This window comes from Onychomys torridus, chromosome 5 (assembly GCF_903995425.1).
Source record: "Onychomys torridus chromosome 5, mOncTor1.1, whole genome shotgun sequence".
NCBI classification, from domain to species: domain Eukaryota; kingdom Metazoa; phylum Chordata; class Mammalia; order Rodentia; family Cricetidae; genus Onychomys; species Onychomys torridus.
The window spans coordinates 38,357,058-38,380,710 of NC_050447.1; the positions used below are offsets into that span (position 1 = coordinate 38,357,058).

The following is a 23,653-nucleotide window of genomic DNA, read 5'->3' on the forward strand; positions in this document are numbered from 1 at the left end:
AAAAAAAAAAAAAAAAAGAAGAAGAAGAAAAAGAAAAAGAAAAACAAGCAAAACCCACCTCATTCCTCCGTCTTTCCAACACTTCTCCCATTCATCCTCGTGGCATCGGGAGCTGAGGTGTGTCACGCAGTATACCCTTTTGTCCAATCAGCCCCACCTGCAGGACGTTTGTTGAAATGAGTCACTGGTCTGGTTCAAGGCCTCTGGCACACCATCATCACTGGACCCTCACTGAAACTCCTCTTCAATATCCTGCTGTCTCCCCAAGTTATGGAGAGCCTGCAGTCATCATTCCACAGGACCAGTCCCTTCATGCACGCCAGCGGGTCATAGATGGAGTAGATAACAGAGTGGGCCAACCAATTGGCCTGTATCTTCAGGAGTGTCTGTGGGGCACATTTGCTGATCCCCTTCGTCAGGGCGAGAGCAGAATCCCACAGAGAGATGACAGCCCTTCTTCCTCATCTCTCTCCAGCTGTTTGACCATGTCACGGAACGAGAAATCACACTGAAAAACATTGGGAAAGTTGGCTTTGAGTTCAAGGTTCTGAACAGTAACCGGTCTTCGCCAAAGAACCTGCTCCCTGGAGTACCACTTATCCTGCCTCTGTCGGTGAGTCACACCAAACAGACGAGCCACATCCGGGGCGGGGAGCACCACTCTCAGTACTACAGGTGTGACTTTTTTTAGTTGAAACTGAGAACTTGGAGTCAGATATGATGGTGCACATGTATGATCCCAGCATTTAAGAGGGCAAAGCAGGAGGACCAGGGGTTTGATAGAGGCCAGTCTGGGCTACTTAGCAAGTCTGAAGCCATCCTGGGTTCTGTGAACCTCCGTCAAAAGATGGACTGATGGGTGGGTGGACAGAGTGACAGACAGAAAGACAGACTTAGGGACACTCTTCAATAAATGGACATGTATCGAGTCCTACATTACCCATTTCCAGATACCACGGACACATAATGAATCAATTAGATACAACCTGTGGATTTTCCCCATGATAATAATTAGTTTTAGTCAGATGTGGTCAAATCCCAAGGAAGGAGGGCCTTACATTTAAGGCCACTCTGTATGATGAGATACTCTTTCAATGGGAGGGGTCCACATTTCCCACCAGCACATCAAATTTCCTTATAGTTCCTTGGGGTCTCCCCGATACCAGCTGTGCCAAGGCAACTTTCCCTCTGCATTTATGAAAACACCCACAGCTTGCAAAGAGTCACTCTGGTTTTCAAAGTAAGCGGGAAATGGCTCCTGATGATACTATATTGATCTCCCAGTTTTTAAAATCTTTTGTTGACTTTTTCTCCTCTTGAAGATGACACATGATGGTTATAAAAAGTTAGAAACTATAAAAAAAGGGTAGAATTAATTTATAGTTATTCATAATCCTTTTTCAAGTTTTATTTTTATGTATGTGTGTGAGTGCCCAAGGAGGCCAGAGAGGGGTGTCAGATCCCTCAAACTGGAGTCACAGGTCGTTATGAGGCACCTGCCTCTGGTCCTCTAGGAGCAGCAAGTGCTTTGGACCACTGTGCCATCTCTCCAGCCCCCGTTCACAATCTTACCATCCAGAGACGAGGAATGCTGTTCTCTCTGACACGTCTTCCATACTCAAGCCCCTCGCCAGTCCCTGTAGTCCTTGACCTGTGCGTCCATGAATTAACTCTATGCTATTGTCATGGCTGGGGCTTTCAAACACCAGTTAGTATCTGCTAAGCCAACTCCCTTTGTCCCCCACTCCACTACCACCCCCCCCGGGTTGTCTTAAGTGGCCTTTTGAATTTTCATCTATGTTTCATTTTTCTAACTTCATAAGATGACTTTTGTTTCTTAAAAATCAGTGGGAGTGTAAGGTTGTTTATTCCGTAAGTATACCCGTTAGCCTCGCCTCATGAGTTTTCAGAAGATAACAGATTTTTAAAAAATGAAGAAATCAGGCTGGAGAGATGGATCAGCAGTGAAGAGCTCTTGCTGCTCTTGCAGAAACTGGGGTTCGAGTCCCCATCACCCACATGGCAATTCATTTCTGTCCCTAAGTCCAGTTCCAGGGAGTCTGATGCCCTCTTTTGGCCCTCACAGGCACCAGTCATGCATATGATTCATAGACACATGTATGAACAAAACACTCATCCATATAAGATAAAAAGTAAGTGAGTCTTTAAAATCTGGACATATTACTCATGTGTATAGCTCCTATCACAATTTTCTACGTTATCTACGTTATCTCTTTCTTTTTATATCCAAGGTAATACACCTTTAGAATTTTTAGACATTTATTTATGGAGGACACAGTGCACATGTGGAGGTCAGAGGGTAATTTTTACAGTCAGTGTTCTTCATCCACCACGTGGATCCAGGAGATCCAACTCAGGTCATCAGGCTTGGCAAGCACCACTGCCTGGTGAGTCAGAGAAGATGCGGGCCTCTCAGCTCCTGCTTAGCACATTCACTGCTGTATGTAGGAGTCTAAAATGATTTTTAACACTAGTGAATATGAGAAAAATCATGTTTTCAAGACTCCAGAGTACAGATTATCATGAATCTCTGTGAAATTAACTGGATAATCACAGCATTCAAATCTTCTCTATCTTTTGTTTGTTTACTTTTCCTAAGACGAAATGGTACACAGAAAGGGTTTGAACTCCTCCACTTTGGCTGTATATAAATATAGAAAAGTGTGTGTTGTTGCTGGGGAGATTGTTCAGTGAACAGAGCACTTGCCGTGCAAGTATGAGGACCAGAGTTCAGACTCCCAGCACCCATGTGAATGCTGGTGGGCATGGCAGCCCATCTGCAGTCTCAGCACTCAGCAGGCAGAGACTGGGGCGTCCCCAGAGCAAGCTGCCTAGGGAGACTAGCCAAATCACTGAGCTCTGGGTTCAACTGAGAGGCCTGGCTCCATGGGTAAGATGGAAGATGATGGAAGAAGACACTCCAGGTCAACCTCTGGCCTCACACACATGTGAGCATCACCCACATATGCATATACACAGCCCACACACATGCAGATGCAAAATTGTGGGGGCAGGGGAAGAAAAAGAGAAATATCATCAAAATACCTTATATGACATTCTCAATTGTTAAAATAAATGATTAAGAATTGTTTGTTGTATACATGTTCATTTCTGTGTTGGCACATAAGATTTTATTTCCGTTAAGTGTTCCTCACAGACTACATTTTGCCTATTTTAAGTGGTCTCTTTCACATCTTTAATAGCTTCTGCTTTGAACCCACTTCACTTGGTCTCAACATTGCAATTTCTGTTTGCCTTGCCTCACGCCATTTATCATAGTCTACTTCATCTAGGTGGCTGACTCATAAAACACACATTGTTGGACTTGATTGTTTTGATCTGGTCTCTCCTTGGTGTAATTGAGATTCGTGGCATTATTTCCTTCCTGTGTTCTCTCTCTAATGGTTTTCTAAACTTTTTCTGTCTTTTTCTGATCACTGCATCTTCTCTTTCTCTTTTTCTCTTTTCTTTTTGTTTTGTTTTGTTTTTTTCAAGACAGGGTTTCTCTGTGCAGTTTTGGTGTCTGCCCTGGATCTCACTCTGTAGACCAGGCTAGCCTCGAACTCTGAGTGCTGGGATTAAAGGTGTGTGCCACCACTGCCCGGCTCTTCTCTCTTAAGCTTTCCTTTGTCAGCATTTGAGTTTATATGACTGCTGTTAGTGTGAATTGATGCAACTCTGTGGAGAAAAATTTGGCAATATATATTAAAATTGCTCTTTGATCAAATTTTCATATCTAATTATCATAAATACATCCTCCCACATTTGCAAAATCAAATATAAGAATCATTTCTGCATAAACTGTAATGGCAATTAAAAAAAAACCGGAACTTGCTGCCAGGAAGTGGCAGTGCACACCTTTAATCCCAGCATTTGGGAGGCAGAGCCAGGAGGATCTCTGTGAGTTCTAAATGTCTATTGAGATATTAAAATTGTATATATTAAGGCATTAAAATTGTGTGGCAGAATAATATACAGCAGTTAAAAAGGATGTAGCAATTCTAGATGTGTTACAAGATATTTGATCACACTATGTAAAGATATATCACTCTGATTGATTTAATAAAAAGCTGAACAGATTAATAAAAAGCTAATAAAATAGCTAGGCAGGATTTCCTGGAACAGAAGACTCTGGGAAGAAGAAGGATGGAGGCAGGAGGAGACAAGGAAGAAGCAGGAAAGCAGGATGGAGATGAGGTAAAGGAGCCTGGGGCAGCACAGAGATGAATAGAACTGGGTTAATTTAAGTTATAAGATCTAGTTAAAAACAAGCCTAAGCTATAGGCCAAGCTTTCATAATCAAGAATAACTTTCTGTGTCATGATTTGGGAGCTGGCTGGCGGGACAAAGAAAGACTTGTTACATAGATATACCAATATTAGGTTGATTCTGAGATCTATTAGGTAAATAAAAAAGAAAAGAAAATGTTGAAAACACTGTATTATATATCCTGCCATCTACATTTTAAAATCCGCTCATATGTGTGCATAATCTGGATTCGGTTAGCTAATAAGTATTAGCCAATACTATTCTTGCATCTTTGTTAGCAAGTGGTGATTGGTCCGTAAACCTCCTTCCTCGTGCCTTGTCTGACCAGCTTGGGTGTAAGAAGTGAGCGTTCCTTTCCTTTCTGCCCTCTGGGATGGTTTGTCAACTGATTGTTTTCTGAGAGGCTGGCCAGACTTGTTCAAATGCCACATGTGCCCTCTTCTCCCAGAAGACTCCTTGGCCTCAGCAATAAGTCAGTCTCACAACTATGATTTATCACAACAAAAGGGCACAAAGCGAAGCCATCAAAGGCAGAAGCACAAAGACAAAAGGTCAGAATCAAGGCACACCTGAGAGGATGCCTGCCAGGCATCCCACAGCACTCTACCTCCCTGCCTTAGTTATTCTTTTCATTCTGTGACGAAATTCCAGGCAAAAAAGCAGTGAGATGGGGGTGGGAGAAGAAAGGGAGGTAGAGAGGGAGGAAGGACAGACGGGTGGAAGGGAAGGCTTGTTTAGGAAGGAATGTAGTCCGTCATGATGCGGAGCAGCCACTGATCTTCCACGTTGCAGCAGGAGCCTGAGGCTGCTGGTGCCAGTGTCCTCAGTCAGGAAGCATCCAGAGAGATGCATGCCAATTGCTGAGCTTGCTTCCTCATTCTTACTCTATCCCAGGTGCCAGCCCATGGGCTGATGCTGCCCACATTCAGGTTGTGTCTCACCTCCTCAATTAAACCATTCTGAAAACACCTTCACAGACACACAGACGGGATTGTTTCCATGGTGATTCTAAAGCCAGTCAAGTTGACAGTAAAGATTAATCATCACAGCCCCCCAGTAGTAAACTGTGGCGACAGCCTGAGAGCTGCCAGGACTCACTAGAGACTGCCAGGGTTTTTACATAGGCGCTTCTGCCTGTCACATAGCAAAATTTCCTCAGAAAGCAAGCAAGGAGTTGACATAAGCTGTACTGTTTGCACAGATGGGGCAAGGTAAGCGATGGCAAGAACCTTCTAGAACTTTGGCCCCTGGATGCCAACCAAAGGTCAGCCTTGTAAGAGCCTTTCTAGGATCCAGGGCCTTGAAGCTGCTGTGCTGCTCCTCCCCCCTCCCGCCCCCCCACGCCTTTTTTTTTTTTTTTTAGCTAGGGCTTCTCTTTATGCCTGAATGTGACTTTTCTCTGTTTTTCTTTCCCTATATGCCAGTTATCCTATTATGAAGCCAAATTCTTATCTTGAAAATAAACATTTTCAGAATGCAGAGTTGTCCATGACAATTTAGCGTATAACAAAATAGAGACATTTGCCCGGCAGGACTGCATGAGAACTGTTCTTATTGGAAAATGCATTGCTAAGCTTTGGAGACAGAAGCTGAGACTCCCCTCATCCCAGAACACTGAGCACAGGAGGGTGGCTATGCGGGGAAACAGGAGAATGTTGTGAATTGCCCAGGAGAGGAGAGAGGAGAAGGGACAAAGGAGGTGTGAGGATAAACCCCACTGACACAGGCACAGCATTCCGCTGCAGCTGGACTGTGCAGTGTGGACATGCACACACACACACACACACACACACACACACACACACACACACACACACACGCCACGCCATCAAATGTGTATAATCTCACACAGTGATTCATGAAGGTGAAGGTCCTGTGAAATTCAGGAATGAGCATCAATAGCAGATTGAAATAACATGTAAGGAAGCCTGAAAATGGAGAGGAAGAGCGATGGCTTCTCATGGAAGTTGTGACAGCAAGTGTCACTGCCAGTGTGGGGATTTGAGATAAGCTTATTGACTCTGCTAGGGTTAGTGTATCCCTAGCACATGTGTACTAAGTAAATTATACATCAGTACATATCAATATGTTGCCGTTGTTTTATTATTATTTATGCTGTAGCTTATTTTTCTTATCCTCATTCAATAGTTTTTCTTCAAAGAATATATTTGAATCCTAAGATTTTAAAAAGCGGACTAGGGAGGTTTAAAAAGAAAGGGCAGGCATGGTGGTGCACACTTGTAATCCTTGCCCTGGGGAAACGGAGACAGGCAGATCCCTGGGGCTCCCTGGCAGCCAACTTAGCCTTCTTGATGGATTCCATGCCAATGAGAGACTCTGCCTCAAAAACCAACATTGTGCCCTGACACCCAAGGTTGCCTTCTTGTTCACACACACACACACACACACACACACACACACACACACACGCACACACGGGGTGGGGGGTGTCAAAAATTATGAAGAGACCAGTCATAATGAATCATAGACACTTCGGAAACTAGAATTTGGCCAGTATTACTTTCCCAGTTGAGGTTCCAAAAATGTTTTGCTTTATTTAAAAAATGGCACAGTTGGGGCTAGATAGATAGCACAGTGGTTAAGAGCATTGGCTGCTCTTCCAGAGGACCCGGCTTCAAGTGCCAGTACCCACATGGCAGCTCACAACCATCTTAACTCTAGTTCCAAGAAATCTAATGCTCTCTTCTGGTCTCCACAGGCACCAGGCACACATGTGGTCCACAGAACCATTTATACATATAAAATAAAATGATTTAATGGCACAATTAGATATAATCCATGGCAACTTGTTTTCTTCGCCCAGCATTATGATTTTTAAGATTCATCCATATTGTTGTACCATAGCTATAGTTCATTAATTTTCACTACTGAATAATGTTCCTTTTCTAGCCATATTGAAATTGCCTATCTTCCACTGAAACCACACTTGAATGTATAAGGTGAGTCAGCCAGTAGCTTCTCACTAGAAACAATCCCTTACATACCTTCTGACCCAAAGGTCGTTGTTTCCCTAAGGGCTTCTGCCCAAAATGAAATTGCTAGGTCATAGGTTATGTATATTGTCGAAGTCCAGCTTCAGTGGGGTTCAGATCCCAAAGAGGAGGTGTGGAGTCAGTGGGGGAAGAAGGGGATAAATGCACATCTGAGGGGTCAGCAGTTCTTTCTCTTAATCAGAGAGACTCTTTATTTGTATAGCATATTGACTACATAAGTCATTTGGCAAGCATCAGAGCCCAGGATCTTCTTTTCATGTCCCCATTAAATATCCAGGGTGAAAAGATAAAGTACAAAACAGACAGTCTCATCTGAAACATCATCTTTGGACAACGTCAATCAAATCAGGAAGTAACCAATTTCTAAGGGTCTGCAAAGCACAGGACCTTCTGTCTTTACAGCCTGTGTCTAGGCTGGCTGCTCTTGGGGTAACAATAGGTTAGACAGTCTGAAATTATTTTTATCTTAAGCAAGTTACATGTAGAATCACTTGATGTTTTCTGAAATGCAAGCTTTACAAAATATACTAAGCATTTAACTGGCTGATTATAGCATTTTTCTGTTTCTCAGTTTTGTAGTAGGGACCTGCTCTTTATGTGCACTCCCAGAAAGGAAGGTACTCATATCTCGTTCTTTTCCCATCATCCCACATTCTTCTTATTTCCTCCATGTTTGCTCCAGGATAGGACAATGGGTATACTGTGACATCTTGTATCCAGAGCTGAGGAAGACATTTCTTAGAATCTACCACAATCCTTGGGGCACAAGGACGATTCTTCCTTCTGTGACTCTCCTTTCAGGCCAAAACCCCTGTTTTCTCTTAGGAACATGAATACATTTCCCCAGGGGGCTGCATAAACAGAAAGCTCCCCATTGTGGAAAAAAAAAATTGCTCCTAAAAGCGGAAGCAGAAGCTGCACACCAATAACCGAATCTCTTGGTGAAGTTCCACTGAACTTTGTCAAGCAGCATCCTCTGCCCAGGACTCAAGCTATCCCTTGTACCGTTGCCTGTGCCAGTGTGTGATCTGCTTTATGTGATGATGTGAAATGTTTTGTTCTGTTTCTTTGTATTGGGTTTAGCCTTTTTCAGACAAGGTCTCTCTAGATAGCCCAGGATGGCCTCAAACATAAGACCCTCCTGCCTCCTCTGAGTTCACACACCACTATGCCTGGCTTCTACAGTCTTTCCCTGTGTGCTTATTGCTCTCCAAGTCCTACCAGAGGCATATAACCATCACCAAAACTTGATAAATTTTACCTGCTTTGTGATTTAAAAAGAAACATTTGGTGTCCTCCCAGTTTGCATTCCCCTCATGACTTACAAAGGTGAGTACTGCAACCATTTGAATCGGGAACTGCACTTGCTTTCAAATTATACTGCAGAGTCAAAGGGATAAAAGCAACATAAGAAAAAAACCAGAACAGACACAAAAATAAACAGAACAGAATTGATGGCCCAGGTATCAATCCACACAAAGACAGTTCACATGATTTTTTTTTTTTTTTACAAAGATGCCAAAAACTATATCAGAGAAAAGATGTCATCTTCAGCAAATGGTGCTGGGAGAGCTGGATGTCAATGGGTAGAAAAATGAAACTAGATCCTAATCTCTCAGCCTTCACAAAATTCAACATCTGATGGATCAAAGACCTCAACATAGAACTTGCTAGTCTGGCAGGGTATGGTAGTGCACACTTTTAATCCCAGCACTGGGAGGCAGAGGCAGGTGGATCTCTGTGAGTTTGAGACCAGCCCGGTACTGCAAAAATTGCTAAAGGAAAAAGGCTTATTTCAATGTACAGGCGAAAACTTCCTGAATAAGGCTCCAGTAGCACAGGAAATATGACCATCGATGGACAACTGTGTTTCCATGACACTTAAAAGCTTATATGCAGAAAAAAAAAATGCAAAGTGATTGAACAGCCTGGGAACACATCACTGCTAGTGATTCATCTCACAGAGGACTAGTGTAAAAAACATACACACTCAAAAACTCGACGTTATGAAAGAACCCATTAAAAAATGTTTCTGTTTGTTTCTTGGATTCCTCTTTGGGGCAGTGCCTGTGCCTCTGATACCTGCGTCCCTATATTTTCTTGTCATTTACCTACAGCACATGGGGATAGATCTGAGGGGAGGTGTGTCTAGCCACCCATAAGAAGCATAAATCCATTGCACACTGTCCAGCTCTCTCTGGTCTCTCTACTGTGTAGGGTTTTATCCACTCAAACAAGGAGCAAGTGTTGAAAGTTTACTACTTGCCTGGAATACCTGAAGTCTTTCAGAGAAGCTTCCAGATACAGATTGCCCACCTGGACCCAGAAAATATCACTCTGTACGGAGAGGGCATCTTTCCCCGGATCAGCCTTGATCTGCCCAGGAACCTCCGAGGTACCGTCACCCATGGCAGTAGCTTATCCCCAGGGGACAAAAACTACCAGTGTTTTCTTTAGCTTTGCTTTGCATCTTTGAAGGTTGGTGGCTACTCACTTTGCTTCCTCTCTGGTACTCTTCTGTGCTGTGCCTCAGTCTCTAGGGGGGTGAGACAAGAGTTAAATTTGACTCAAGCTATGACCATTGCTAACTAAGACTCCTGGTCAGTTTTGCCATCATTAAACTCCCTATAGACGGGAGAAGTGGCATTTGGACCAGTGTGTATTCCTTCCAGCCAGAACGTCTCCCCCAGTTTCCTGTCCCAATAACACACTCAGTCTCTTCATGGTGGAGCTGGAGTCTGGGTACTATCAGGTGTAGAACTCTCAGAGTAGAACCTTCACAGAAGCAGCCATGCCCTTCAGACCCTTACTCAGGGGCCATGCTTAGAGGCTGAAGTTACATATTTGCCTCCATGACTTTTCTGGCCTCATGTTGTGCCCTGAGCCATCATCCTGTGCTAGGCTGGTAATTCTGCCTTGGTAGGTCCCAATACTTGACTGAGATGCTCTTATAGCTTGCTCTTCCTAACCCAGGGCAGGACCGAAGGCCAGTAGGAACTGCTTGTTCTTCATGGCTTCCTTCTTTGCATTCCTTGGATCCACTCTCCCTACAGTGTTTCTGACTAACACCCTCTTCCCAGGCCTCCTCCTCTAAAGTCAAAAACTCACTAGTTCTAGATCATCCATTAAATTGTAATTACCAGCTCCCTGAAAACATGTTTTCATATTATATTGTGTTATATTTCATATAACACAAATGTTAATAAAGCTAAGACCACACTACACTGCATAGTAGGGCTTCGGCCAGAGGATAGCCAGCTGCACATATACTCCAAGTCCTCAGAATCCAGCCAGGACTAGCTCCAGGGCCTTCTTGGCTGCTGAAATCTGCACATGTACAAGTCCTACATAAAATGGCATGGTATTTGCATGGATCCTAAACACACCCTCCTGTATACTTGAACCTACCTACAGACTCCTATAATGCCTAATACAACAGAAGTGATGTAGAAACAGTGATTGTACTCAAGTGCTAGGAGATAATAATAAGAAAAAGTCTATACAACTTCAATACAGATGCGCTGTTTGTCCGAACAGTTTTGGTCCATAAATATTTGAATTTGTAGATCCAGACCCTGCAGGTACAGAGAGCCAGATGCAAAGGTCGGGAAGGAGATCTTTGCCTCATGGTTGACAATCGAGCTCCCTGTTAGCATCGTAACACAGAGGGTGGGGTTATCAGGAAAAGTTTTCAGTTACTCAGATCTGAACATCATTGGGCTTAAGTGTTGACTACAGTTTCAGCATTTCCCCTTGTTTCACAGCAGGCTTCTTAATGTCTTTACCTACTTTTACCTTCAAAGCATTTGAGTTTGTAGTGACTTTTGGTGAATCCAAGTGTCTGAAATCCCTCTGCTAATTGTCCCCCTCCTTCATTAAGGGCGTTGTGACACACTTAGATTTAAAGTAGCTTGACCCCAACATATCCTTCGTGTTAATTGGGAGGACTTAGTGTGTGAAAAGCCACTGAAAGAGTGGCAGCTGTCTCAGCATGTCCAGCATTGAAAGGGATTGTAGGGTGTAGAAGGTTTAGTGTGGGGACTGAGCAGAGTTCCAAGGGAGCCTGTGAGTGTCTCATACTCTTGAGGACCAGCTCATAGCTTATGTGCCACGTCCTCAGTGATATGTGCCGTGTCACTAAACTCAGTGAGATCAGATACAAATTCAGCTCACTCACAAATTACCTGTCCCTCCAAAGTAGAGAAAATATGGTAGGTGAAGTGTCAAACCATTCCCTTTCCTTCTCAGCTCCCTATGAGCTGAGAAGCCATGTTTGAGGCAGAGCACACCTCTGACCCCACTGATTCCTTCCCTCCACAGGCAATGAAAAGTACGAATACTTCTTGGAGCAAGCAAAGAAAAACATGGAGAAAGAGTACAATAAATATGATTCTCTCAATCACTATGAGATGATAACTGATGAAATCCCTGAGGAGGAGACCTCAGAGGTGAGAGCAGCTCCACCTTGCACTGAATGTGTGTGAGGAAGAGAGCATGTGCAAAGCAGGGTGGGGCGATGACACGGGACATCCCAGAGACAGAGTGGAAAGAGATACAGCCAAGGCAAAAGAGAGGCATGAGAAGAAGGCAAGGTGAGCCGGAAGAGAGGAGCAGCTATCCGGACTTTCCTCAAGGAAAGAGGGCAAGAGCGAGCCCCTGAAACGTTTGAACCAGAAGTGCTATGGCATAATTGAGTTTGCATCTCAGAAAGATCCCCGTTGCTGTCTTGTGGGCTGTGGGAGGACTGGGCTTAATGGGGTAAGAGCAGATATGAGGGGATAGGGGCTTTTTAAAGCTTCTGGGATGATTCTAGGTGAGAAGCAGTTGTGGTGTAAATGGTGATGACAGCCAAGGAAGAGAGAGTTGAGTGGGGACAGGAATATTCCAGACCTGGAATGATCCAGGGTTGACTGGATATTCAATGAGGTAGGGATGATGTCTCACTTGGATGCATCTTTGTAAAAGAGGGTGTATTGGGAGAGAAAACTCAGAAGGAAAAACAAGTGTGAGTAGGAAAAGGATGTGGAGAAATGAGTCCAGATGGTCCATTATTGAGCATAAAATTGCGTTCTTTTTAGTTTTCGAAAATTTCATACACATTTACAATTTATCTTAGTCACATATGCATCTCCCCACTCACTCCTTCCAGCCCACCATATATCTCCCATCAGTTGAAATACCCCAGCCTATCTCTCACCTCCCTCTCAACTTCATGCCCCTTTTTTAACCAACCAAGTCCAATTAGAGCTGCCCATGTGCTTATATGTATGAGGTCATCTAACAGGGCATGAGCATCCTACCAATATCCACCCCTCCCCAAGAAAAGTCTCCCTCCATCAGCAGCCATCACCATTAGCTGCTCAGCAGGGGGCAGGGCATTGAGAACCCCTCCCGACTCCATGCTGGGATTTTTAACTGACTTGATATGGAAGTCTTGTGCAGTAACCACAGAACTTGTGAGTTTGTGTGTATCACAGCCATGCTCTGTCCAGAAGGCAGCCCTTCACAGCACTCCTCCTTATCCTCTGGATCTTACATTTTTTCAACCCGCCTCTTCCAAGATGTCTCCTGAGCCTTTGGGAGGGGATGCGACATTGATGTCCCATCTACAGCTGAGCGCTCACAACCACTCACTCTCAGCATTTAGAACTGTTGTGAGTCTGCATTAAACACTGGCCTCCAAATATGAAACCTCCATCTATAACACTAACTCCAGGGGAGCCAGTGCCTCTGGCTACTGTGGACCTCTGGGACCTCTGGGTTCGAGTGCACATAACCACAGACACACATCTTCATATAAGTAAAACTTAATGAAGAGCCGGGGGGCAGAGCGTCCTACCTTTGTATCCTTGCAATGTAGTATAAAAATGGCCTCTGAAGCAAGAGTCATGCAGAGAAAACACCCAGTAGTTCTGTGGTGCTTAAGAATTTTTTGTCAAAACATTTTTATTTTTAAAAGTATGTATTATATATTCATTTGTCAGGGGACTGTGTGTGTGTCATGGAGGAACTGAGACAGTCAGAGGACAGCTTTCAGGAGTTCGCTCTTCTTTCCACCTAGAGCTTGAACTCAGGTCCTCACAGTAAATGCCTCTTGACCTGTTGAGCCACCACCACCCAGTCTTTTTGTTTTGTTTTGTTTTTTTGAGACAGGGTTTCTCTGTGTTGTTTTGGTACTTGTCCTGGATCTTGCTCTGTAGACCAGGCTGGCCTTGAACTCAGAGATCTGCCTGGCTCTGCCTCCCGAGAGCTGGGATTAAAGGCGGGGGCCGCCCCTGTCTGGCCAATTTTTTAAACTCTATTGTTTGGAGCTAGAGAGATGGCTCAGCAGGTAAGTGCACTTGCTGCTCTTCCAGAGGATCCAAGTTCAGTTCCCAACACCACATAGTGGCTCACAACCATCCCTGACTCCAGTTCCAGGGCATCAGATGCTTTCTTCTGAACTACATGGACACCAGGCACATATGTGATACACATAAATATATGTAGGCAAAACACTCGTACACATAAAATAAACAAATCTTTAAAACGTTTTTTAAAAAGACCCTTCCTCATTTATGAATGCCTGAGAATTTATTCATTGTGAAACTAATCTTTACTTACTATACATTTAAAACATGGAAAGGATCAGTCAGTAGTTTTCCCTTTGTGGAAAAAATTCTTACCGACACTGAATAAAGAGAATACATATTCTAGCCCAGTCTTCTGAATTGCTCCTCCTCTTTCTTGCTCTAGATAAGTGCTCATCTCCAGATGGAAGTAGAGAGGCTTATCGTCCAAGACTATGCCCTGGAACACCAGAAGGCAATCTCCTCCAGTACCACGGATGACACCTACTTTAGCCTTCGGAGTCGCCGCAAAATAGCCAAGTGAGGGCCCTTTCGTGTCTCTGTTGCTTTTGCTGCAGAGTGTAGTGAGGCAAACAGGTCTGTGTGTGTGTCTCCTGAGAAACTAATTCGTCACCTAGGACTGAAAGCCATGCACCTCGTGTTGGCTGCCGTCCCTCCCTAGCATGAAGCCAACCCAGCAATTCTGGATCTTAAAGGCAGGATACCACGTCCAATACACAGGCCCCCATTTCATGGGGACCCACACCGAATGTGTTGCTGGATAATGGCCATACACATGTGGACTTCTGAAGGATGCATGGAGTGTCTAGTCTCTCTTCTAATGACCCTTAGCTGTTCTCCACTCTGGAAAACAAAGTTGTGGACAGGAGAGAGCTCACACTCTCTCCTTGTTGGCAAAAGTGACCTTCCAGGCTTGAAAGTGACTAGTAAGGACGGCCCCTTAACTGTTTCAGAGTCCAGCTACCAGAGTACATCCTGGACTTTGGCTACATTGTGCTTGGTGATGTCCGAACCCACATCATCAAGATCACCAACACCAGTCACTTTCCAGTGTCCTTCCATGCAGAGAAGCATGTCCTTCATGACACAGGTACCAGGAGCCCCCCTGCACGCCCCAGCCTTCTAGAGCAGCATTTCTGCTGTTCATCCGGATGAAGGAGTTGCTGGGTGACTCAGCCATACTTTGGTCAGCCTATCCCAGAGAGCCTGCTACGTAGAGCAGCTTCTTTATGCTGTTTTCTTGCTCATGAAAACAACTTTCCTTTGTCTCGGTCTAGGCTTCAGCACTGAGCTAGACCGTGTAAAGAATCTGCCCTACTGTGAGACAGAAACATTTGAAGTGAGATGCGACCCACAAGGAGCTAATCTTTCTGTGGGGAATAAAGAAGTCATTCTTCCCATCAAGGTATGGTGCCCCACTGGGCCTACATGGCCCTCCATGTCCCAGCCAAGCCTGTTGAGAACCCCAAGATGATGCAGTATAGGTGCTCTGAGCACCCTAAGATGTCTATCACTGAGCTGTATCTCCAGCCTGAGACATTGTGTGGTTGTTGTTGTTGTTGCTGCTGCTGCTGATGCTGCTGCTGTTCTTAACGCCACATGGTAACCACAATTTTCTGTCCATTCCAGGTGTATGGAGGGCCAACTATTCACCTGTGCCTCCAAGCCACTGTGACCATTCCAAGTATGACCCTGTCTTGCCACAAAGTAGAATTTTCTACAATTCAATGTGGACAGTGTATGGTGGAAACCATTCAGCTATCCAACACTCTCCAAGTTCCCTGTGAATGGTTTGTCCACATCCCACAGCCTACTAACAAGGTGAGTCGTGTTTCCCTTCTGTCCTTCTCTACTTTAGCCAGAGTTGGGGTTCTAGGCCTTTGCTCCCATCATTTTAACTTCCTGTTGAAGGACTCTCAGGTTAACCATTTCCCAGTCCCTAAGCCTGGTACTTGAAGATGTCATAATGGGTATGATGTCTTACTGCCCCTCTGCCTCTGGTGCACATTCCCTGCCTGCAAAGCACTCAGGACACGTAGCTGTTGTGAGTGGTGAGTAGACTAGATCTATTTGCCATGTAAGTAATTTAATTGTCCAATGTTTATAACCCAGATGGATAAGCACATACCAAAGTATTTAAGACGGAAACTACGAGCGGAGATGATTCCAAAGTCTCGTATCTTCGAGATCCAACCCACTTCTGGAGTCTTGGATCCTGGTGAGAGGGCCAATGTGCAAGTGAAATTCATGCCCAAAGAAGAGGTGAGCTTGAAAAAAATATGAGCCTATGTAGAGATCTTCCTTCTGGGTTTCTTTGAGGTCAAAGCCCAGGCTTGCCTGAGACTCATACCTCCCATTCTGCATATGGCATGTTCTTCAAGTTCACCTACTTGGACTCAGCAGCCATGAGTAATGTATCAACTTTCACAGAGGCATGGCATTAGTGGCCTTCTGCCTGTGTATTTACAGGCTGTGTATCTTTGAACAAATCATTTGTCTGACTAAGCCTCATCTTGTTCATAGGTAACATAAGAAGCAATAATATTCCCATATCAAATATCCCTTATTGCAATTCTGAAATCCAATAAGCTCAAAAAAGTGGGGGTTGAAATTTCATAAGTTTCATATTAAAACTTTCTCAATAGAAAAATCTCATTTGAACTGACATACTGTTTTGCCTTTCTTTATCCTGCTTAGTTTCCAAACATCGCAACTGCCAAAATATTAATGTGTTTCATTACAGCAGACGTTGTTGAGACTCCATTTAGGGGCATCAAGTTCCAGAGCCTATGTGCCCTATGTTTACCTTCTTACAGACCAGAAGTTAAAAGCAGCTGGACACTGGGGTTGCTGATAAGCTAGTACTGAGCCACAACCAGGGATCTTAGGGCCATTTAGGAGATTAATAACACTGAATAGAGCACACAGCATACTCCCCTGTGTATTATCAATGACCCAGGAACTATTAACTTCTACCATCAGTCACCACGGTAGTCATTACTTCCTGGCAGAAAGCCTCCCTGAGCCTGATAAATGTCTCTTCTATAAATGCCATGAGTTCAAAGTCACTCCTAATGGAGAGCATGGCAAGAATAATAAGATCCTAGAACTGGAGAGGATCTCAAGAAGTCTCACCGTGACAACTTTTATTCAAAGCTAAAGACATCTGAGTGATGTTTTCCTTTTGATTTTTTTTTTCAAAGACAGGGTTTTATGTAGCTCAGAATGGTCTGGAGCTCACTAAGTAGCAACAAGATGGCCTTGAACTCTCAATCCTTGGCCTCACAAGTACTGGGGTTACAGGCATGCACTCTCATGCCTCATATATTCTTTCATAAGAAAAAAATCTATGTGATTTTTATACAATATATGGCAAATGCCCATTTTCCTGGTAATGGCTTTGAAGAAATGCTTCAGAATCTGCAGCGGGAAAGCAGAAAATTAAATAACTTTATATTTCATTCTAAAATGAAGCCTGTGTTCCTACCTATCAAAGTCTGCCAATAATGCTGCAGATGCTGAAGCTTCTCTTTCTGTCCCCCTTCTTCCCGCCCCATCCTTCTCTCCTTCCGTCGCTCCATCTTCCTCTCCCTCCCCCCCACCCCACTTTTGCTTCCACCTCTTTGTGCTTTTTGTTGGGCTCCACTGTGTATCTCTGGCTGGTCTGGAACTTGCTAAGTAGACGAGGCTGGCCTAAGCCTTGCTCTGCCCTTCTGCCTCAGCTGGATTACAAGTGTGTGCACTAGCATGTCCAACTTCCCCATGCTTTACAAGAAAATTAGTAACATGCCTGCCGTTCTTCAGAGTGTCTTAAGACTGACAAGGCTTTACAAGATTTGGGCTTTATTTTATTTTATTTTTCTTTGTGGTACTAGAAATTGAGCTATCCTTGGCCTGGTTCTGGATTCTTATCATTTCCAAACAAGGGAAATATTACGATGGAGCAGGGGAGGTGGGATGCTTGCAATGTTCCTGAGAGTTGTTGGGGGAGTCAGTGATCCCAGAAGGTGTCATTTCCCTGGCTTTTCTACTGTACTCTCTGCTGCCCATGGGCATCGACAGCCTCAGGCCCAGAGTACCAGAAAGTAGTACCCGTACAGGAAACTCACAGACATGAAGACGACATGTAGGCCTGCCGTAAGTGGTCAAGCCCCTCCTACAGTGCCTAGCATGCTACATACACAGCACATAAGCGCCCACTATGCTGATTTTACAGCTGTATAGGAAACATGAAGTTTTGTTCCTTTGGTAGTTCTCAGTTTTACATTGTGTGTTGTAGAGGCAAAAGAAAAAAAAAAAGAAGGTGACTTTGTTTCCATGTTTTCTAGAAGTTGTACAGCCAACCGCTGCTGTTCCATATTGGCCAGAGCAGTCAGAGGCTCGTGCTCCTGGCACAGGGCCGAGGCCTGGAGCCACGCCTGGAATTCAGCCCTTCCGTTCTGGAGCTGGGGCCCCTCCTGCCTTATGCTTCAGGGGATGAGGCTGAGGTGACTGTGAGGAACCCCTGCAACTTCCCCATTGAGTTTTACTCCCTAGAATTTGACCAGCAGTATCTCTTAGAAGAGAAGGTGAGCAGAGACCAAAACCAAACACCCTTCCTGACATGGCACCCCCACCCCACCCCTGGTATATGTCCTTGTGTCTGTGTAGCTTCTCTCTGGTCTGTCCCCTCCTCTTCCCTTGTTAATTTCCAACCCCTTCTCTGTAGACTTTCTCCACCTGCTTCTCTCCCCATGAGAACTTACCGCTTTCTTATGATCCCAATGTGCATTCTTAAACAAATTAAAAAGCCCATGCATGTTCATAGTTAATGTTTTCACAGTAAAGAACCACATGTAACAACTTGCCATTGTATTTGAAATGACTGTCTTTTAGACTTCTTTTAATTGGGACACTTCAAAAAACTATGGATGGGGAGGTGACTTAGTAACGTTTGTTTCTTGAAGCATGAGGTCCTGAGTGATTTCAGTCCCCAGCATCCCTGTGAGAAAACCAGGCAGAGTAATGCACACCTGTAATCCTAGCACTGGGAAGGCAAAGACAGGTGGGATTCCCGGAGGGTTCCTTAGGATCAACCAGACTAACTGAATCAGTAAGTTTCAGATTCAGTGAAAGACTCTGAGTCAAAAAGTAAGTAAGGTGGAGAGTGATTGGGAAGATAGTGAACATCAACCTATAACCTGCACACATGCGTGTGTGTGCACGCACACACGTACACACAAAGGCGTACACACAAAAGCATACACACAAGTAAATAATTTTAAAATGTGTGTACTCTGCCAATCTCTGCCCTTAGTTTACATCTGTATACCATTTACATTTAATGTAATTGTTGGACCTTAGGGCTTGCATCCACCGTTTTGTTGTTGTTGGTTTCTGTCCTCTGTATACTTACGCAGCCTTCTTATTGGTCTTTCCAATGTTGTTTAGCATTCCATCTCAATTTACCTGGACATTTTTCAGTATATCTCTTTATATAGCTTCCTTAGACATTGCTACACACATTATGTTATGTCTGTGTAACTTCTCATGACCCTCCTCATTTTAACATAGTTGTCCTGAATATCTCCTTATGGAAGATAACATAGTTCTGTTAGAAGCTGCACAGAATGAGAAGCATTTGTTCTCTTACTCATCCCATTCTTCATCGTTTCCTTCTACTGTTTCCTTTCCATCTAAAGATCCATTATTAGTTATTCTTTTTATTATTAGTTTTTAGCTAGTACACAGAACAGTGAGTTCCATTATGATATGCTCATATATATTGTCACTGTAATTTACAGACCCATCCCTATGTTAGCCCTCTTTTAGGCTAGGTTTGCTGGTAAAATTTTCATTTTTCTTCATCTGAGAACGTCTCCATTTCCTCCCTCATTCTTGAGAATGTTTTACTGCTCTAGAGTTCTGGACCAATGGCTCCTGAATACCATGACATTCTTCCAGCCTCCGGGGCCTAGCGGGAAATCCAGTGCTCACTCTCTCTCTTTCTTTCTGTCTCCGTCTGTCTGTCTCTCTCTGTGTCTGTCTGTCTTTCCCTCCCTTTCCCTTCTCTCTGAATCTCCCTTTTCCTTAACTTACGGATGATTGACATCCAAACAACCGAAAGTGGAGATCGTGGAAAAGGCTTACGTGACAAACAGTCATGTCACCAGCCATCTTGTAGATATACATGCTTTTCACGACGATTCCATTGCCTTTTACATACATTCTAGGGGTGCCAGATTTAAGTGGGGAAAAATTTGTAGTTACATTTAAAGTTTAGGTACATAAAAACATAGTATAATGGTGCCTAAATGTTACATACTAAAAGTTATGTTATTTATCTGATATTTAAATACTTTTACTTTTTGCCCTAACACACACACACACACACACACACACACACACACAGTGTCATTTTACCAATTTTCTCTGTATTTAAGAGGAAACAACCTGACCAAGTATAATATTGTTCAGCTCTGTACAGTCCTGCACTGTATATTTCAGTTAACAGTGACACCATAACCATCTTGGTTTTAGAACAATGACAAATTCACCTTATAACACATTTCTCACGTTTTGCAACATATCCTCTCGTTAGGTACTGTGTGACTGTGCTTTTTAAGAATGACTCACTCAGATTGGATAATGGAATACTGTATGTTTGTTATTAGGAAAAAATATATGTGTGCTATTTTCAAAGAAAGAAGGTGTCTCCCACATGTAGTATGCTTGGGTGTGTACAGAGCAAAACAAAGACTTTGAATCCCTGTAAATTCAGAGTGGGGCTCTTCTTTTAGACCTCTCCATAGGGTCCCACTTGTGAAACCTATAAAATCTCTATAGATCTCAGCCTCTGCTAGAAGCAGGGCTTTGATGAGGCCAGTGAGCAAGAGGAGACCTCCAATGGGGCCAACAGTAGTTCTCATCCTCCCCTTGAGCAGATCTTGCGACAGCTGAAGGGCTATGATTCCTACAACACCCTGCTGCTGCCCCCCCGGAACCCAGGGGAAAAGCTTCCCCAGGAGATCTACGATTACTTCAGGGAAGTGAAGAAATCAAAAGAAGAGCAGATGAAGGCGAAATATCTGGAGAATCTTCCACAGGAGAACGGTGAGAACCCAGCATGAAGTACCCTGAGCTCTGGCTGTTGTTCCTTTCCCTTTGAATTACCCCTGCCATGGCACCAGCCTGCTCCTGCATACCTGCCAGGTACCAGATGCCTGCTGTATCCTGTTTAAGACTGTTATCAAATAGGTCCTGTGGTCTTTGTGTTAAGGATGCAGGGCTGGGCACAGTCTGCTCTCACTAGAGTCTTAAAAACAGTGATTATAGATAGAAGAATGTGTGCTAGAGGCTGAGCCAAGGGATTTGCACAGAAAATGTAGCCAACAGAGTCCAAGTACACAGCTGTGTAAGAAGAACCAGGTTCCAGTCCAAATCCTCCTGCATGTACCTGACAGCATCACTGTCCACCACTGCTCCCTGTGAGCATGCTTAGATAATGTCTCCCACAAGGTGGAAATTGATGCCCAAACATATGTAAGTGGCCAGGGGCAGAGGAACATACATTTGAAAAAGGACAGCCCTTCTGTGGTCGTCAAGATCCATCATGAGCTTCTCTGTCATCTCACCATCTTGTCCTCTCTGGTCCAGCAGCCCTGCATTATCTTATCCCTTGCCTCTCCTGTGAACTTGAGCATAATGGCCCCCTTGCTGATTTGTAGAACTCTATGGCTGGTAGCACTGTGCCATCTCTTTTCTGCTTCTCTGTCCCTCATGCTGAAATATCTCAACCTAGTCCTGCTCTCTTCTGTGTTAACAGCCTTCACGTGTGTAGTTCTGCTCTTCCTGCCTGCATCTTCCACTAGACAAGGGACTGAGGAGACAGCTCAGTGGATAAAGGGCTTGCCAGTGAGCATGAGAACCAGGTCCCCAGAACCCATGTGTAGCAAGATGAACTAATGGTCCTGATGGAATCCTCTCCTCCCGCCTCATGGTCTCTCAAGGAAAGAGAAGTCGGTCAGCAAATGTTCACTTGACTGGCAGGAAAGGCTGCCTCTCTACTCAGTATTCTGGCCAGTGTTCAGCACCACTAACTCCTTGTTTTTACAAAAGTCACAGGTCAATTGGCTTTCACAGTTCTAGATGCTAGATCAAGGTATCATTGGGGTTGATACCTTCTGAAACCCATCTTCCTGTGGATGGTTCTCTTCCTCCTGTGCCTCCCCACTGTGGGTCTCTTCAGTGCTGACACCAGTCACATTAAATCAGGACACACCTATATGATGACCTGGGAACCTTAATTACCTACTTACAGGGCTTATTTTCAAATGAAGTCACCATCTGAGACGTTGAGGGGTTAAGGCTTTAGTGTATGAATGTAGGGAGACAGAAATGCATGAAATTACCCACGATGTTGCAAGTGCTGAGCTGAAGGGCTGGAAACAAATAAATATTTGGCATAAGGCTCCTCCCTTTGGAGAGCTCACAGTCGGAAAGATGGTCAGAGAGATACTTCAAGTCGGAGGGATGTCCAGTGTCCTCAGGAGACAGAGCCTGCTGTGTACAAAAGGACCTGGTGGAGGCAGACAAAAGCCTCGTTGCTCTTGAAGTCCATACACACCAAAGTTAGAAGTTGGGTCCCCCCCCCCTTTGACCCAGTGGAAGATGGTCTGGATCCAGGGCTGATGGGTTCAGGGGGAACCCAGGCTGGATGCTCATCCTCAGTACCTCACCCACCCCTGGCTCATGCTGCTCTCGTGCTGTGGACTCTGACTCTCTGGCTGTGACCCAGGGAGGGCAGCTGCCTCTAGTTACATCTCACTAAAAGAGCTCACTTTGCTAGGTTAGAGAGGTTCACCTAGTGTTGTCACAGACTGCTGTACCCACTCAGATGCTGTGGAGGAGGGGACAGTAATGTGGGTGCTGGTCTGACAGCTGTCAGTCACACTTAACATGACACAGGAAACACTAAAGCAAAGGGTAGAAGCAGGCTCCAGGCTGCTATGCACAGGACAGTCTCCACATAGTCCTGAAAGCCTGAAAATTTAAAATCTGTGGACCGTGCTTCTCCTGCTCTGGCAACTACAAAACCAGCTTCAGTCCCCGTCACCATGTGTCTAGCTCAGGCTTTATTACTTTTTTTTTTTTTTTTTTTTTTTTTTTTACAATTTAAACTATTATTTGGGACTCTTAGGAATTCTCCAAGTTTCCTGGGCAAATGTATCCTTTCGGTATCTAAACACATTTAAATATAGAAACACTGCGCACAGAGGAAAGGCCAGAGCCAGCTGATTGTTGTTCTTGGTCCTTGGGATTGGTAGTACAGGGTACTGGTCAGCATAGCCACTCTTTCCCCATCTCCCTTGCTCCCCATCCAATGTGTGCTTTCATCCTCTGCTTCCCCTGCAGATGAGGATGAGATGCCATCAGACCAGGGAACCTCCGCCAGCACAAAGAGGACATCACTTAGCCGAGGGATCTCTGCCACATCCAACATGGAAGAACGACATATTGTGGGTGAATCCAAGAGCTTCCCAGATGAGGACGAGGATGAAGAAAGCCTGGAAAAACTAACCTTCCAAAGTAACTGAGCATTGTGGCAGGGGGGCAGTTCTGTCTGGGCAGAAATGAAAGGGATATTCAATGTCTGGATAGCTACCTCTGTAAAAAGGGTACTCTGGGCCTCCTGCAGTGGCTTCCCACCCACCACGTATACCCTCTGGTGAACCATCTACTCACATTATACTATGAGCCCAGAAGCCTGCAGGGCAGCTTAGCATGTGATCTTTTCTTCTTGCTGAAGTCACCTGCATTTTAACTAGACTCAGGAAGACCCAGTCCCCGAATACTAGCACTATAGCCAAATGGGGATGTTTGAAGACACACTCTGAGGAAGTGGAAAGCATTCTTCCAAATGTCCCTCCAATCAAACATTAAGAAACCCTTCACTTCACCTCCCAGCATCTTGGACCCATTTTCTGCCCTTCATTTTCTCAGAGATCTGAGTTAAAGCCA

At 44.4% G+C, this 23,653-nt stretch overlaps 1 protein-coding gene across 1 annotated transcript in view; it reads left to right on the plus strand.

Annotated features, from left to right (window-relative positions):
- The window catches only part of Hydin (HYDIN axonemal central pair apparatus protein), a 350,853-nt gene that overhangs the window by 232,718 nt on the left and 94,482 nt on the right, over positions 1 to 23,653 (plus strand). The window contains 11 exon segments of the mRNA XM_036188859.1: positions 476 to 613; positions 9,522 to 9,699; positions 11,625 to 11,752; positions 14,040 to 14,173; positions 14,608 to 14,744; positions 14,932 to 15,059; positions 15,284 to 15,475; positions 15,767 to 15,916; positions 17,983 to 18,222; positions 20,578 to 20,746; positions 23,048 to 23,221. Of these exon segments, the coding sequence (XP_036044752.1) occupies positions 476 to 613; positions 9,522 to 9,699; positions 11,625 to 11,752; positions 14,040 to 14,173; positions 14,608 to 14,744; positions 14,932 to 15,059; positions 15,284 to 15,475; positions 15,767 to 15,916; positions 17,983 to 18,222; positions 20,578 to 20,746; positions 23,048 to 23,221 (1,768 nt within the window).